Source organism: Erythrolamprus reginae, chromosome 1 (assembly GCF_031021105.1).
Source record: "Erythrolamprus reginae isolate rEryReg1 chromosome 1, rEryReg1.hap1, whole genome shotgun sequence".
Classification (NCBI taxonomy): domain Eukaryota; kingdom Metazoa; phylum Chordata; class Lepidosauria; order Squamata; family Dipsadidae; genus Erythrolamprus; species Erythrolamprus reginae.
The window spans coordinates 412,919,169-412,936,551 of NC_091950.1; the positions used below are offsets into that span (position 1 = coordinate 412,919,169).

Consider the following 17,383-nt stretch of genomic DNA (forward strand, 5'->3'; position numbering starts at 1 on the left):
AGCTAGATAATTGATCTCCTTCTGAGCTGTCTGCCACACTCTCCTCCTCCCTGTCACTCATGTCTTCTTGGTCAGAGGAGCCTTCATCAGCAGATTCCACCGGTGGGGGGGCAAAACAGGCCTGCAGCATGTGGATGTCTCCCCCACATCCACAGTCCTTGGGGCAGGAGCTGGGCCAGAGCTAACCACAACAACCCCTTCCCCCCAAAAAATGGCTATTTGTTGCAAAGTAACCAATCCATTTTAAATGTTTTTGTTGCAAAACAAGCAACAAAGGGATGCCAGCTGAGCTTTGTGGGGACAACTATAGATAAGGCAATTTCATTTCCCCCCCAGCTGCTTCCTTTTCAAGGCCTGTCCATCAGTTCCTAAGGGTCCAGGAAAATTGATCTCTAAAATATCCTGCATCCAAAGAACTTTGGGCTTTTGAACGTTGCCATCCATTTGTGTTTCCAGATAGATTGGGGACTAGGGCAGTGTTATAAGGATGGCCCATGTCTATTAATGCCAATCCTGCTACTCTTTGGTCAAATTGGAGTTTCTGAGAATTCCTCAGAGGGATCAAAAAGTAGAATGCACAGCAACAATTCTAATCTATAAGGTGTATAGTTGCAATAGTGGACAAGTGTGATATTGTTGGGGAATTGATTCAGTTTCTGTCTTGGTTAGGGAAAGGTAGTCATGGCCTGAAGATATACCATTAGGTTGAGTCTAGGAACTTGCTTGCTAACCAATGCAGTGTCTTAGAACAAGTGTACAGGTAGTTCTCAACTTAAGGTCATGATTGAGCCCAAATTTTCTTCTGCTAAGCAAGACAGTTAAGTGAATTTTGCCCCGTTTGAAGATATTTCTTCCCACGCCCGTTAAGTGAATCATTGCAGTTGTTCAATTAGTATCATGGTTGCTAAGTGAATCTGGCTTCCCGATTGACTTTCCTTGTCAGAAAGATGACCACATGCCGCTGGGATAGTGCAACCATCATAAATACATGCCAGTTGTTGTCAAATTTTGATCCCATGCATCACAAGGATGCTGCAATAGACATAAGTATGAAAAATGGTCATAACTCACTTTTCCACTGTTGTTGTACCTTTGAAGAGTCACTGAACAAATGGTTGTAAGTCAAGGACTACCTGTAATACATTTTTCTCAGTCTAAAACCATCAAACTTGTACGCCAGTTGTCGAGTTCTTCATAATACTTTTCTTCCTGTGGAGTGCTCATCTTAGATTTGGGGGATGTGGGTTGCAATACTAAACAGCTATAGTATGAGGACAGCTACGTATTGATTTGCAGGTTACCTATTTTTGAAAATTCTTTATGTTCTAAAAATGAGAAGATGCCAAAGTACGTTGCTATAGTATAGTCTAATGTCGAGCTTAGCAACTGAATTAATTTCATGTAAGTATTTATAACATGGAATGCTTTAATTGAGAATCATGATTGTGCTTATTTTCTTTTAACCAAAATAACATATTTTGTAGACTTTTCTTTTGTATTTCGTTTCTTTTAACAAGTGAAATTAATTTCCAAAAGGGTCACAAATGTGGATTTGCAAGAATTCCAAACCTATAGAAGAAAAATAGGGAGTACCTCTGTTACACCTCCACACACACACACTCCTTTTCCTTTTCTTCTCACATTCTTAAAGTGCTAACAAGGATGTTATTGGGATTAAAAAATATGCAAAATTACACGCATCCAATATTTATCTAATGGCTCCTCCTGCCAGTTTTTCATAAGAGCAAAGAATGCAGGATGTCTTTCAAAGTTTGCAAGGGATGTTTTGTGCCTTCACCTCTTAAACGTACCAGAAACAATTCTCAACCCTTGACACAGTGGTGTGAATTATAGTTGAAACTGCTTCTTTCTAGTGTTTTGTATAAACATTCACAGATTTGCGAAGGTCTTATCATTTTCTACTCAGAACTGTGAGCCCCAACTTTGGGTCTGCAAAAGAGAATTGAGCAAATTACTGTATTTTTGGAGTATAAGACGCACCTTAATTTTGGGGGAGGAAAATAGAGGAAAAGATTTACCTACCAGGTATTCATTTGGCTAGCGTCCTTAGTCTGGTCAGCTTCAGCACATTATTTTATCCCCCTGGTTAGAAACATAGAAACATAGAAGTCTGACGGCAGAAAAAGACCTCATGGTCCATCTAGTCTGCCCTTATACTATTTTCTGTATTTTACCTTACAATGGATCTATGTTTATCCCAGGCATGTTTAAATTCAGTTACTGTGGATTTACCAACCACGTCTGCTGGAAGTTTGTTCCAAGGATCTACTACTCTTTCAGTAAAATAATATTTTCTCATGTTGCTTTTGATCTTTTCCCCAACTAACTTCAGATTGTGTCCCCTTGTTTTTGTGTTCACTTTCCTATTAAAAACACTTCCCTCCTGGACCTTATTTAACCCTTTAACATATTTAAATGTTTCGATCATGTCCCCCCTTTTCCTTCTGTCCTCCAGACTATACAGATTGAGTCCATGAAGTCTTTCCTGATACGTTTTATGCTTAAGACCTTCCACCATTCTTGTAGCCCGTCTTTGGACCTGTTCAATTTTGTCAATATCTTTTTGTAGGTGAGGTCTCCAGAACTGAACACAGTATTCCAAATGTGGTCTCACCAGCACTCTATATGCTTGTTATACCACTAGCTATGCAGCCAAGCATCCTACTTGCTTTCCCTACCACCTGACTGCACTGTTCACCCATTTTGAGAGTGTCAGAAATCACTACCCCTAAATCCTTCTCTTCTGAAGTTTTTGCTAACACAGAACTGCCAATACAATACTCAGATTGAGGATTCCTTTTCCCCAAGTGCATTATTTCACATATGGAAACATTAAACTGCAGTTTCCATTGCTTTGACCACTTATCCAGTAAATCATTTACCATATTACAGACGCCTCCAGGAATATCAACCCTATTGCACACTTTAGAGTCATCGGCAAATAGGCAAACCTTCCCTTCCAAACCTTCCCCTATGTCACTCACAAACATATTAAAAAGAATAGGACCCATTTTTTTCCAGTTAGGGCTGAAAAAAAAAATTACTTGAGCGGTAGTAGCAATGTAAACAAGTCTATAAGCAGGGAACAGTTGGGAAAATTGATAGCACCTCATTAAGGCTGGGAAAAAAAGCTTAGAAAAAGCTACATCCAGAGTATAGTACTGCACCCAAATTTTCAGCCTCTTCTAGGTGAGGGAAAAAGTGCATCTTATACTCTGAAAAATAAGCACTTTCCTGGGGTACTGTTGTAATTTGAGGGATTTGAAGGGGAGGCAGACAAGAGTATGGAAATTGTAAATTGTGTTCATGACTATTGCAGTAAACAACTTCCTTAAATTGTTGCCTTGGACAGTACATAATGTTCTGATTGATAACTTATTGTGGCCATTTTCTTATTTGCATGTTCCTGAAGTTCACAAATGCTGTTTTATATATGCAAGAGACTAACCAGCAATCAGATTCTCAGCAGCACGGAAATCCTCAAATGGTTGCGAGAGATTTTGATCTCCAGGAACAAATTTCTTCTGAAAAACAAAGTAAGTGAAAGCCTAAATTTCAGAGAGGCTTGAAGTTAGGGCTTGCTCTACTTACTGGAAGCTTGGAAGTTCATGGGAAGAAAATTTGACCAGCTCCAGCTATTTGTAACATTCTTGCTCAGTAAAGGAAGTGAAAATGAACCATAACAGTTTTTCTCCACTTGCACTGCTTCGGAGAGTCCAATCATGGGTTATACTTCAGCCTTGCTGGAAGGGACTGAGTTAAAAATTAGCATAAATAATGGTCCAACCCCCTTGCTGCCCACTCCGGGTCAGTCTTAGTCTAAAAAACTCAGTCATAGTGGAGGGACACATGAGTTTTTTCTCTTATGTTTTATTGTACAATTCTAATTAAAATGGCTTGTTTTATTTCATCACTAATGCTGTCTTTTTCTCTCTTTTCTCCTGTCCTTTCAGGTGCAGCGAATTTGCAGTCACTTCGAGGATCGGGCACCCTACTCTGTGGAGTATTGCCTGCACCCTATTTCCCAGGTCGGAGCCTCTTCCCTGCGTGGGTACTGCTCCTAGGACCGGGAGTCGTTGAAGGAGGGGGTCCCCGGCCTGCGTGGCCATACCCCATAAAGGCGACCATCGAGACTTACCGGAGCGATCAGGAGATTGCAGGAGAGCAGAAAAGCCGCGGTCCCTTTTAAAACTCCCGCCAAGACCCGAGCTCACGGAGCCGGGGAGCGGACGCATTCTCTCGCTTACCTAGCGGCTCAAGAGGAAAGCGGCGATCGCCAGAGAGAGAAGAAAAAGTCGCATTTGTAGTTCCCGCCCAGATCCGAGCTCACAGAGCCGGAGAGCGGAGATTGTGGACCAGCCAGTCATCAGACGGCCCACGGGGTCGCGGATCACGCTGGGAAACAGGAGAGGCTAAGATCAGTTAGGGGAGCCTCAAACTGAGATGCGCATGAGGGCTTCCTAAAGGGGGCCGCCATTTTGGGTGTCTTCATGGCCGATCGGACTGCCGGCCGCCATCTTGGTTGGGTGATTGACAGCCCCAGACACCAATGAATGCCAGTGTTACCCCAGAATATCCTGTTCAACTCAGGAAGGGGCGGTATTCAAGCTGCGGTGGCCATTTTGGGTGAGTCAGCTTCTCGGAGTTTTCATACAGTTGCTACTGTTTTTCCCGGGCGCAATTATTTCTCATTAACAATGGCTGACGTACCTCAACAGGGGCCTGCAGAACCCCCCGTTAAAGCTAAAGAGAAGTCTCACACTTCTAAAAGCAAATCTAAGAGTACACAATCTTCCTCTGCCTTAAAGGAAGCGGAGAGGCGTATTAAAGCTCTAGAGGATCAGCTTGAAGCTCAGAAACAGGTCCCAGGGCCACATGCGCCTGCAACCCCAGGTCAGTTGGCAGGTACAAGTGGGGTCGCCTCTCCAAGACTTCCAGAAGGGAGGGGGACAGCCACCGACAATGACTGGTCACCAGATAGATTCGGTGGCTCCACACAGGTGGCAGAAGTACCAAGGCCTGAATTTGCCATGCCTTCAACCTCATGGCACATGGCACCGCCACTGCCACCCACAGCCACATTCACTCCGACGGCTGCTGGGCTCCGCTCCTCCCCGGATACTTGGCAACGCATGCCCCCAGCATTGCAAGACATGATTGCCTCCGCGTACTCACACGGCATAGTGGCCGGAGTTCAGCAATCATCTACAACTGTTGGCCCCCCGCCATCTCCTCAACCTACGCCTGCAAGGCATAGAGACATTTGGGCAGCGCCTGCTCCTGCCTCCCCAGCTCATGATTCATTCCAAGAGGAGGTGGCCTTCAGAGGGGGTTCAGACCCAGAGGATGGTCTATCGGAGGACGAATATGCACCTCCAGAACCACCAGCTTATACGGGTCTTTTCAGGCCATCCATCTTCCGAGTACTGCTCAATAAAGCAAGGATGGCAGTAGCTCCAGGCGCAGCAGACAAGACCACAGACCCAGCAGTTGCCCCACAACCTGCCAGCAGGGTACTGTCTGAACCACAGAAGGAGGCAGATCTCATTCCTGCTCCTAAGATATTTCTGGACAATATCAAAAGGCCATGGCAACACCCGGCTGGAGCCCTGGGCCCAACAGCATCTGAGCGAAAATTTTACTCATTTGACCCAGAACTTGAGAATTTACTGGACTTTCCATCCATTGATGCTCCAGTAGCAGCCCTGGTGTCTAATGCCCTAGTTCCTTCAGACATGTCAGAAGGCCTGAAGCCGGAGGACCGAAGAGCGGAGGGGCTTATTAAAAAATCACATCAGATGTCTGCATGGGCACTCAAAGCAGCCTCAGCGGCTTCGTTTTTTAATAGAGCTTCAGTCATATGGCTCCAGGAGATGCTCGCGAAGCTAGGCCCTGAGGAGGGGCGCCTGAGGCAAGATCTCAACAAATTGCTGGCGGCAGCGGAATTCTCTGCGGACGCCACCCTCTCTGCATCACGGTTTGCCTCCCGAGCTCTGGCAACAAACCAGTCGTCTCGCCGTCTACTCTGGCTCCGCACGTGGCAAGCAGACGCCAAGTCCAAGTGGCGCCTTGCCTCTGCTCCGTTCGATGGGAGCAAGCTGTTTGGAGAGGCCCTCGATAAGGTACTCATCGAGGATAAGGATAAGAAGAAGGTCCTGCCCAGAACCTATCGGCGGCAGGACAGACGTACGACTCCCTATTTCAGACGTCAACCCTTTCGAGCGGAGACTTCCGCGACTACACCCCAAGCCGGAAGGTCGTATAACCAGGGGTCCTTCTCCCAATCTTCTTACAGAACAGACAGGAATACCTTCGGAGATAGAAACAGACAGTTTCAACAATCTAGGAGACCTTTCAGAGGCTCCAGCAGGGGAGGATATCGCAAGAACAAATGACTCCATAGCCATAGGAGGACGGCTGCAGCATTTCGCCGCCTCCTGGGAGTCTATATCTGCAGACACTTGGGCTATAAACACGATAGCCCAGGGACTTACCATAGAATTTCTGCAGACACCGCCAAACCGATTCTTGCAGTGCCCGACTATTTTCAACTCCCTCAAGCGAACCCTCCTTCACCAAGAGGTCTACCACCTAATGGACATAGGGGCCATAGAGGGAGTCCCTCTCCATCAGGAGGGACAAGGGTACTATTCCATCGTATTCATCGTGCCCAAGGCCTCGGGAGGCTGTCGCCTCATTCTAAATCTAAAACAGTTGAACCTGTACATCAGATACCGCAGGTTCAAAATGCATTCATTAAGGACAATTCTAGCAGCAATCCGTCGGCGGGACTGGCTGACGTCCATAGACCTCAAAGAGGCATACCTACATGTCCCGGTTCATCCGGCATACAGGAAATACCTTCGCTTTTGCATCGAGGGCCAACACTTCCAGTACAAGGCCATGCCCTTTGGCCTTTCATCGGCCCCCAGAACGTTTACGAAACTACTGGACATTCTCACTGCACATCTCAGGTCTCGTCCTCTACGCCTCATGGCGTATTTGGACGATATCATTATACTATCCAGCAGCCCCGACAAGGCACGACACGACCTGACGGAAACCATAAGGACCTTAGAGACCCTAGGTTTCTCTGTCAATTATCAGAAAAGTCATCTTACTCCAACCAGGTGTTTACCACACTTGGGCACCTATATAGACACCGTGCAGGGCAAAGTCTTCCTGTCAACAGACCGTCAGACCAAAGTACGAACTTTAGTTACGGAACTACAGCAGAACAGAGCAGCACCACTCTCTTTTCTGTCCCAGCTGCTGGGAGTATTCATTTCTTGCATAGACATTGTACCGTGGGCCAGGCTCCATGCCAGGCCCTTGCAGTGGTTCCTCATACCATTCCAAAGGAACCGAACCAGCCATTCCGTGAGACTGGTGACAATCTCCTCAGAGGTGCGCCGCTCGCTCCCATGGTGGAAGTCAACAGCTCTTCAGCAGGGGTCTCCTTTCCTGTCCAATCAGGAAATCACCATTACAACAGACGCAAGCCTCCTGGGCTGGGGCGCCCACTCCAGTGCGGGAGTAGCCCAGGGACTGTGGAGTCCAGCGGAGCTCGCGACCCCAAACATCAATTTCCTGGAGCTCAGAGCGGTCCACTTGGCGCTACACCACTTCCAGACGCAAGTGAGAGGACAGCACGTATTGATCCTTACGGACAATGTGGCAACCAGAGCGCACATCAACCACCAAGGGGGCACGAGGTCGGGTTGCCTCATGCGAGAGTCGCAGGCTCTGTTTCGGTGGGCAGAAGTTCATCTGGTATCCCTCAGGGCAGAACACATTTCGGGCGTCTCGAATACCCAGGCGGATTGGCTCAGCAGGACAACTATAGATCCAGCGGAGTGGAGCCTGGATATAGGTCTGTTCCAGGAGATTTCTCTCAGATACGGGACCCCAGAGGTGGATTTATTTGCTACCCATCTGAACAATCAATTACCAAGGTTTTTCTCCCGGTTTCCTACACCGGGGGCAGAACAAATAAACGCGCTGAGCTGCCCGTGGCCGGAGGGTCTGTTATACGCCTTCCCCCCGACATGCCTACTCCCGAGGGTGATAAACAAGCTGCTCCTAGAACAAGCGGAGATAATATTAGTGGCTCCATACTGGCCCAGACGTCCATGGTTTGCAGACCTGATGGACCTGTCCATCTCCCCCCCTTGGAGAATTCCACATCACAAAGTAGCCCTGACGCAAGGATCTGTGTTCCACCCGGAGCCCCAATGGTGGAAACTTGCCGTGTGGCACTTGAGGGGGAGAGACTGAGGAGAGAACTAGTGCCAGACAGGGTAATCAACACCATTCAGGCATCACGTCGTCCATCTACGACTCGAATTTACCAAGCGACCTGGAAGGCCTACTGCACCTTCTGCAGAGCCCAGAACCGAGATCCTCAATCCCCCTCGGTAATCCAGATCCTTGAGTTCCTGCAAAGCGGGCTCGATAAAGGTTTGGCACCCAATACCCTACGAAGGCAGGTGGCCGCCATAGCCACTATTCTCAAAATGGACTTCTCCCGGCCTATTTCACAACATCCTTGGATTCGGGACTTCATTAGAGGGGCAGCGAATATCCGACCTCCACCAGTACATCGCTTCCCGACATGGGACCTACCACTGGTGTTGCAGGCCCTCACGGAGCCACCCTTCGAACCACTGCGTGACATACCACTAAGACTCCTATCTCTTAAAACAGCATTCCTTACGGCTATTACGTCAGCAAGAAGGGTCTCTGAGCTGACAGCCTTATCGGTCAGACCGGACTTATGTATCTTCCATACGGACAGGGTGGTCTTACGACTCGACCCTTCATTCTTACCAAAGATAAACACGGTTTTTCACAGATCACAGGACATTATCCTGCCAGACTTTTGCACCCATGGATCACATCCATTGGAACTACGGTGGCACAAGTTGGATGTCAGGCGTGCCATCAAGATTTACATCCGACGAACTAGTACCTTTCGAAAGACAGAATCATTATTTGTATCCTATTTCCCGGCTTCCATGGGAAACAAGATATCACCAAAGACTATTAGTTGTTGGATCCGTTCATGCATTATCATTGCATACAAATCAAGGCACACACCTATACCAGGGGGCATCACGGCTCACTCCACGAGAAGTGCTGCCACTTCAGCAGCCTGGGCGACCCAGGCGCCGATCGAGGACATTTGTCGGGCAGCAACATGGGCAGCCCCCAACACCTTCATCAAACACTACCGGTTAGATAGATTTGCTTCCACGGAAGCAGCCTTTGGGCGCAGAGTTTTGCAGAGAGTATGCAAGGAGACTGCGTCCCTGGTCCAGCCATAGTTTTTTCCCCCCCTAATTGGTCGAGCTTGGGTATATCCCATGATTGGACTCTCCGAAGCAGTGCAAGTGGAGAAGAACCGTTGCACTTACCTGAACGGTTTTCTCGCTGCACTGCAAGGAGAGTCCAAACCCACCCAGTATTTAAGCCCAGGGACACAGGGTTTATTGATAGTTTGCTTTAACGTTCAGTTGATCTGGTTAATAAATGTTATTGGTTTACTATCACTATGACTTCGTTTTATTATAAGACTGACCCGGAGTGGGCAGCAAGGGGGTTGGACCATTATTTATGCTAATTTTTAACTCAGTCCCTTCCAGCAAGGCTGAAGTATAACCCATGATTGGACTCTCCTTGCAGTGCAGCGAGAAAACCGTTCAGGTAAGTGCAACGGTTCTTTTAACATTGTGAACTAGATTTTATCTCCTTGTCAAAAAGATGTCAATCTTTTCCAAACTTTATTTCTTTTGTTGCTCAAGATATTGTTCTGTCGGGCTCTCTGGTAGAATCCTCCCAAAAATTCACAGGTACAAATTTCAGACACACACACGTTTGAAAATTCAAAACAATGTTCTTTATAATGAAAATTCACTTAAACTAAACCCTCTTTTGGTATAGCAAAGGGCACTGGTCTCCAAACAAACTGGTAATTTGTACAAGTCTCTTATCAGTTCTGTGATATTTAGCTTGCAGCTGTGAGGCAATTCACAGTCCTTCTTCTTTCACAAAGTGAAACACACTTTGCTCCAGTTTAGTTTCAAAGCAGGGAAAAATCAGCACACAAAAAGTCAAAGTCAGTAAAGCAGTCATGAAACACAATGATCAGATAATCCTCCACAATGGCCAAACCCACAGGCTGCTATTTATAGCAGCCTCACTAATTACCACAGCCCCACCCAACCACAGATGGCCTCATTTTCTTTGATAATAATCTCTCAGTTGTTGTTGCCTATGCATCGCTCTCCGCATGCGTGGCTGTATCATTAACTGTTGTTCTGAATCCAAGGAGGAGCTAGATAATTGATCTCCTTCTGAGCTGTCTGCCACACTCTCCTCCTCCCTGTCACTCATGTCTTCTTGGTCAGAGGAGCCTTCATCAGCAGATTCCACCGGGGGCAAAACAGGCCTGCAGCATGTGGATGTCTCCCCTACATCCGCAGTCCTTGGGGCAGGAGCTGGGCCAGAACTAACCACAACAGATATTGCTACTATTTATCTTTTCCACATCTGCTTGGGGAGTTTGAATTTGGAATAATCCCATGTACCAAAGCACACTATTAGTGTATGATCCTGTTGGGCATTTACACAATTCAGCAGTTCTATAAGGATTTCATATGTACCATGTTTCCCTGAAAATAAAACCCTGCCTTATATTTTTTTGAACCCAAAAATAAGTGCTTGGCCTTATTGCTGTGCACTCAAAAGTCCGATTGGGCTTATTATTAGGAGATGTCTTATTTTAGGGGAAACATAGTAATTCTTCAGATGAACAGCTCTTAGGCTAGTTGTCTATGAAAATTGTTAAACATCCAGGTCATGGTTGACTCAAGGTGCTTTTCAAAAGACAACCGGATTTTCTTGGGGTTTTTTTTTCCGCCCTGAAAATGTTTTGCTTCTTATCCAGTAAGCTTGTTCAGTTCAAAAGAAGAAACATCTTGGGTAAGAAACAAAATGTTTTCCAGGGAAAAACCCAAGCAAGTTCAATTATTTGACCCCTATGACAATCATTAAGTGTCGTACCACATGATTCTTGACAAATGTATATTTTATTTTATGTACGCTGAGAGCCTATGCACCAAGACAAATGCTTGTGTGTCCAATCACACTTGGCCAATAAAATTCTATTCTATTCTATTCTCTTCTCTTTTGAAAAGATGGGTATCTTATGGATAGCTCTTGGTTTAGGAATTGACAGTCACCCAAGGAGAAAGCACTTAGCAGATTGCATCAGGGACCCGTTTGATTTTATGGGGAGGAATTTCAGCTTTGAACAACTCAGATCCCTTCTAGAAGGGTGAGGTTCAACCTGGACTAGTTAGTATTTTCAGCCTCCTCTGTGTAGGTAAAATAGGTGTGGTGTTCAGCTAATAATTGCTGCAATAAGTAATAAAATCAGGCACAATCACATGGTGATCCAGTGAATAACCAGCACAACATACAACCATCATTCTGAGCTCAAATACAGCTGTAATTCGAGGACTATGTGTATTGCAAACAAGCACAGAGGATTGGTAGCAGATTTGTTTCAGCTGAGGTATGAAATGGCTACCACAGAATTACAGCAAGTATGAGCTTTTCTCAAAAGATACATCAGCGGCCCCCAAACTATGGCCCGCGGGCCACATGCGGCCCACTGAGACCATTTATCTGGCCCGCGGGTCTTTTCCAAGGCCGCACTGGAAAAGCAGTGAGAACGTCCCCCTCAATCTCATCTCACCCGAGGTAAAGTAAGGCTTGCCAAAAGCCGAGCTGGGCACAACACACGCACATACACGCACACACCCGCCTCCTTCTCTTTGAGTTGCTAGCTCTCATTTTCTGAATAAGGATTGAATGGGAGTCCGGGGTCGGAGGATGGAGGCTTGTCGGGTGAGTCCTCCGCGGGGAGAGAAGAGGGAGGGTGAAAGAGGGAAAAGAGAGAGAGAGAAGGAAAGAAAAGGGAAAGAGAAGGGGAAAAGCGAGGGAAAGAGAAGTGGAGAGAAAGGAAGGAGGGAGGGAAGGAAGGAAGGAGGAGAAAGAGTGGGAGAGAGAAAGGGAGGGAGGGAGGGAGGGAGGAAGAGAGATAGCAAGAGAGAGTGAGAAAAAGAGAGAGAGAGAGAGGGAGGGAGGGAGAGAGAAAGAAATAAGGTATGTGCAGTGTGCATAGGAATCTGTTCATAGGTTTTTTTATAGTCCGGCCCTCCAACAGTCCAAGGGACAGTGAACTGGCCCCCTGTGTAAAAAGTTTGGGGACCCCTGAGATACATGAACCAGGTCCCTGAAAAGAGTCCCTTATGTGGGTGTTAAATTTCCAACCCTCTCATTTGAAGACTCCTCTTTTGTGAAGAAGAAGAAAAGGGGGGGGGGGATCAATTACTCAAGTATCGTTCATATTGCTTTTACTCACATTGCAAGTACTTTCTCTCCCTTCATAAATGACCACCTATTTGTCCTTTCTCCCATTTTCCTGTGTTATTTTGCCGCTCCTTTCAAACGTTGAATGACTTTTACGTTCTTCTTCCTTCTCTTTGCAGCAATCGGATAGAAGTTCCTGCCCTTTTCTCTTCCTTTATGGGGTAGGATGTGATGTCTCCGGGGGTGGAGCTAATCAAATTTCTCTTGACCACGAAGAGATGATGCGCTGTATCCCGGGAGCTCCGCTCAGGAAGGGCAAAGGGAGTTTCTGCATGGTGAGTAAAGGGCCCCCATGGAATGCTATTTAACCCTAACATTTCTTGCTTGGGCTACAGCCAGTCCTTGACTTATGCCCAAAATAGACTCCCAAAATTACTGTGGCTAAGTGAAACAATTGTCAAGGGAACTTTGCCTTAAAACCGTGGCTAGAAAGAGCTTTACGATCTTTCTTGTCATAGTTTTGTGAATCACTGCAGTTGTTAAGTTAGCGACTATATTTTTTTGGAGTATAAGACGCATGGGGATATAAGACGCACCTTAGTTTTGGGGCAGGAAAACAAGGAAAAAAGGCCTCTGCCTCCCAGCAATTTGCCAAACAGCAAACAGTAAAGATGATAATTTCTGTACAGTAGTACCTCTAGATATGAGCTGCTCCACATGCGAGTATTCCAAGTTATGAGCCGCGACGCAAGCAAAATTTCTGTTCGACACCCAAGCTCAAATTCGGGATACGAACCGAGCTTCCACTAGGTGGCGCCAGAATCTCCTTGCTTCCGGTTATCTCGGCGTGAAAAACAAAGTCTAAAGGCATTCGTTCGAGATGCGAGTTGATCGACTTATGAGCTCGGGTCTGGAAAGAATTAAACTCGTATGTCGAGGTACCACTGTATTTCTGTACATGTTTGTCTGACCCATAGAAATAGCAAAGAATTGGAAAAATGTACATTATGGCAGTATATTAATGCCAGAAAGTTATTGTCAGATATTGATAAAATTGAATGTGTTCAGAGATGAGCTACAAAAATGGTGGAAGGTCTTAAGCATAAAACTCATCAAGAAAGACTTAATGAACTCAATCTGTATAGTCTGGAGGACAGAAGGAAAATGGGGGACATGATTGAAACATTGAAATATGTTAAAGGGTTAAGGTTCAGGAGGGAAGTGTTTTTAATAGGAAAGTGAACACAAGAACAAGGGGGCACAATCTGAGGTTAGTTTGGGGAAAGATCAAAAGCAATATGAGAAAATATTTACTGAAAGTGTAGTAGATGCTCGGAACAAACTTCCAGCAGATGTGGTTGGTAAATCCACAGTAACTGAATTTAAACATGCCTGGGACAAACATATATCCTCTGGAACCAACTCCCCCCCGGAGATTAGAATTGCCCTCACCCTCCTTGCCTTTCGTAAGCTCCTTAAAACCCACCTCTGCCGTCAGGCATGGGGGAACTGAGATATGGGGCGGCATACAAATCTAAATAAATAAATAAATAAATAAATAAATAAATATTCTTCCCCCTAGGCCTTTACAATTTATGCATGCTATGTTTGTTTGTAGGGATGTTTGGTTTTATAATAAGGGTTTTTTAGTTGTTTTAGTATTGGATTTATATGATGTTTTTTATTACTGTTGTTAGCCGCCCCGAGTCTACGGAGAGGGGCGGCATACAAATCCAATAAACAAACAAACAAACACACAGACATCCATCCTAAGATGAAATACAGGAAATAGTATAAGGGCAGACTAGATGGACCATGAGGTCTTTTACTGCCGTCAGTCTTCTATGTTTCTATATAAAGTTTTCTTAAATGTAGTCACACTAACTCCTCCCAATTATTTAAATAGATCTACTCCAAACGTGACTACGTCAGGGTTTAACTCAGCTACCTTATCTTAATACTAAAACAGGACACTGTTTCATTTCAGATTATACTGCCAAGGTTCCAGATAGCATCCAAGCTAAATCACAGTCCAATCCTCAAAAGTTCCAATTTATCGCCGGAGCCCTCCTGGCACCTACACTGGAAAACCTGAATCTGAATTTCCCACCCAGTTTAAAGTTCATGTCCCTTGTCCCCCACCCACAAACTTGTCACGCTGCCCACTCAGATTGTGCCAGTGTGGCCAATCCTCCTTCTGCTTCCACCCAGGTGGGTGGGCATACGATGGCCTTGAACCCCTCGAAAGAATGCTTTGTGGCTGCATCTGTTCCCATAAACATCAGACCTTCTATAGATAGAGTGGCAAGCCATTAATTTATCACCAACTTCTGCACCGGCTTGACATATACTTTTACAAAGCTGTTAAAATTGATGTGGCTTTCTGGAAGTATACATTATTCTCTGCTATTTAAAATATATAATAGCACTGGATTTATCTCGTACACCCTGTGGTTTTTAAGATTATGATTAGAATATAAAAATCTTCCTATTCGGTCTGGATTTTTTTTCTGCTTGTAGCTTTTTTAAATGTGCCCAGTCTTGATAGCTTGTTCAATAAATTATACAGGGAGGGGGAAATCAGATTCATTTAATAATCATGTTGCTAACTTAGCATTGATTCACTTAATAACTATGGCATGAATGGTTGTCAGTTGGAGAAAACTCATTTTACAATTGTCTTGCTTAGTAACAGAGGTTTTGGCTTCAGTTATGGTTGTAAGTCAAGGACTGCCTACATAGACAACTACTTTGAAATTCTCAAGGAGTGCCCCCCTCCAAATTCTAACGTTTAACCCTACGATTCTCTCCCAGCCTCTGCAGACATCTGGTGAATTGGGGATTGATCCAAAGAAAAAGAAGTTTGCTTCTTGGTAGCATAATGCACTGTTCAAAAAAATAAAGGGAACACTTAAACAACACACTATAGTAAATCAAACTTCTGTGAAATCAAACTGTCCACTTAGGAAGCAACACCGATTGACAATCAATTTCACATGCCGTTGTGCACTTTCAACTTTGTACAAAACAAACTATTCAATGAGAATACAGTGATCCCCCGATCATTGCGAGGGTTCCGTTCCAGGACCTCTAGCAATGATCGGGTTTTAGCGAAGTAGCGCTGCGGAAGTAAAAACACCATCTGCGCATGCGCAGATGGTGTTTTTACTTCCGCAGCGCTAGCAAGGAGCCGTCCCGCCCTCCCGCCAGCAAGAGTTGGAAGACCTAGGGAGGCCGCCCAGCAGCTGATCTGCCCGGCGCCATCTACGCATGCGTGCCCATAGAAAAAAAGGGCGCGCATGCGCAGATGGTGTTTTTACTTCCGGGTTGCAAAATCACCATATAGCCATTTCGCAATGATCGGGGTCGCAATACCCGGGGGTTCACTGTAATTCATTCAGATCTAAGATGTGTTATTTGAGTGTTCCCTTTATTTTTTATTTTTTGAGCAGTATAGTTTCTTCCGTTAAAGAAATTTCCTTTTTGTCTAGTGAATTTGTGATAAAAAAACCTATTTTGGATGAGAATTCCATGACTACCGAGTAATGTGCTAGAATGTGGTACTTCTTGACTTATGGCCACAATTGTAACCAGACCTTCTATTGCTAAGCAACATGAATATAATAGAATAGAATTAGAATACAATGGAATAGAATAATAGAATAGAATTATTTATTGGCAAGTGTGATTAGAAACACAAGGAATTGCATATGCTCTCAGTGAACATAAAATTTATTAGGCTTCGCAATACTGTATATGAAAAATGATTATCGCAAGGACAACTAGCAGCCAACTTATCCAATATTTTGCTTCCGAAGGAAAGCACCGTCGGTTGCAGTGGGACGCCAATATTTCGCCAAGCCCAAACGAAGTTGGAGGTTGCCTTGTATATGTCTCTCTGGAGCCCCGACACCGAGGCAGTGCTTGTGGCAATGTCCTGTTTCCGACATCTCTGTGAGGAAGCCGATATCAGGTGTGGAATAGATGAGGTGTCAGTTCACAACTTCTTGCCCAACTATAACACCTTTATGGAGTTTGCTTCCGTGAGCAATATGATGTCTACAGGTAAGATGGGGTCTCGTTGCAATAGGCATAAACCCAAAATATTAAATGTAAGAGAGTTCAGTATATTCACCATATTTTCAGGAGGTAAACATTGGGTGCTTCTTTAAATTCTTAATCCTTTGCAACTGGAGTCACAGGCGAGTTACAGGTTTATGTAGCTTGATGCCTGTTGTTTCAGTTTCCATGTAATATTTAAGACTTACAAACTCAAAAGCATGCTTTTGGAATGTGGACTTGGTCTGAGTGACCACAGTTATAATAATAGAAGAGTTTAATTCATATAAGTAGTCCTTGACAGTACAATCAACAATGTGATAGTCAATGGATACCAATAGTATAGGTAATAGGAAAGATGAGAATGATAGTAGCAATATAGCCCTACTACATGGGTAAATATCCTTAGGCATGAGACAGTGCTGTGGGAATTAGTGTTCATCAGAGTGATGGTGCGAGGGGGGGGAAACTGCCTTTGGGTCTAGTTGTTTTGACATGCAATGCCCTATAGCAGCATCCTGAGGGGAGAGGTTGAAACTGTTTATGTCCAAGATATGAGGTGTTCTGGTACAAAATCAACTTTTCCCAGTCAGATAACTCAGCACAATGAGGTATCACAGATCATTTTATTACAGGCATTCTCACAGTAACTCACAGTTATGATGCGATTCTTCTGCAGTATAACCTTTCCCATTGTGCAGGTAAAAAGAGATTGAATTGACCCCATCTCTGGGTGTAGCATCTACATGCTGGCTGGCTTAGTGAGTGAAGACAAAGGACCCACTGGAATGTTCTCTCCAATTACCCCTCATCCCGAGTCAGAGCCAATAGGAGTATACAAATGTGGTCACATGTAAAACTACATTACCCAGAATGCAATTTCACTACATTTCCCCTACTGCAATATCTTAAAGAAACATGCCTA

General features: G+C 45.0%; 1 protein-coding gene across 8 annotated transcripts in view; it reads left to right on the top strand.

The window, feature by feature from the left end:
• The window catches only part of NF1 (neurofibromin 1), a 416,066-nt gene that overhangs the window by 68,807 nt on the left and 329,876 nt on the right, over positions 1–17,383 (top strand). For all 8 annotated transcript variants that reach the window (XM_070735304.1, XM_070735306.1, XM_070735307.1 and 5 more), the window contains exons 16-18: positions 3,434–3,557; positions 12,579–12,734; positions 16,218–16,464. In XM_070735304.1, the coding sequence (XP_070591405.1) occupies positions 3,434–3,557; positions 12,579–12,734; positions 16,218–16,464 (527 nt within the window). The remainder of the gene's footprint in view (positions 1–3,433; positions 3,558–12,578; positions 12,735–16,217; positions 16,465–17,383) is intronic.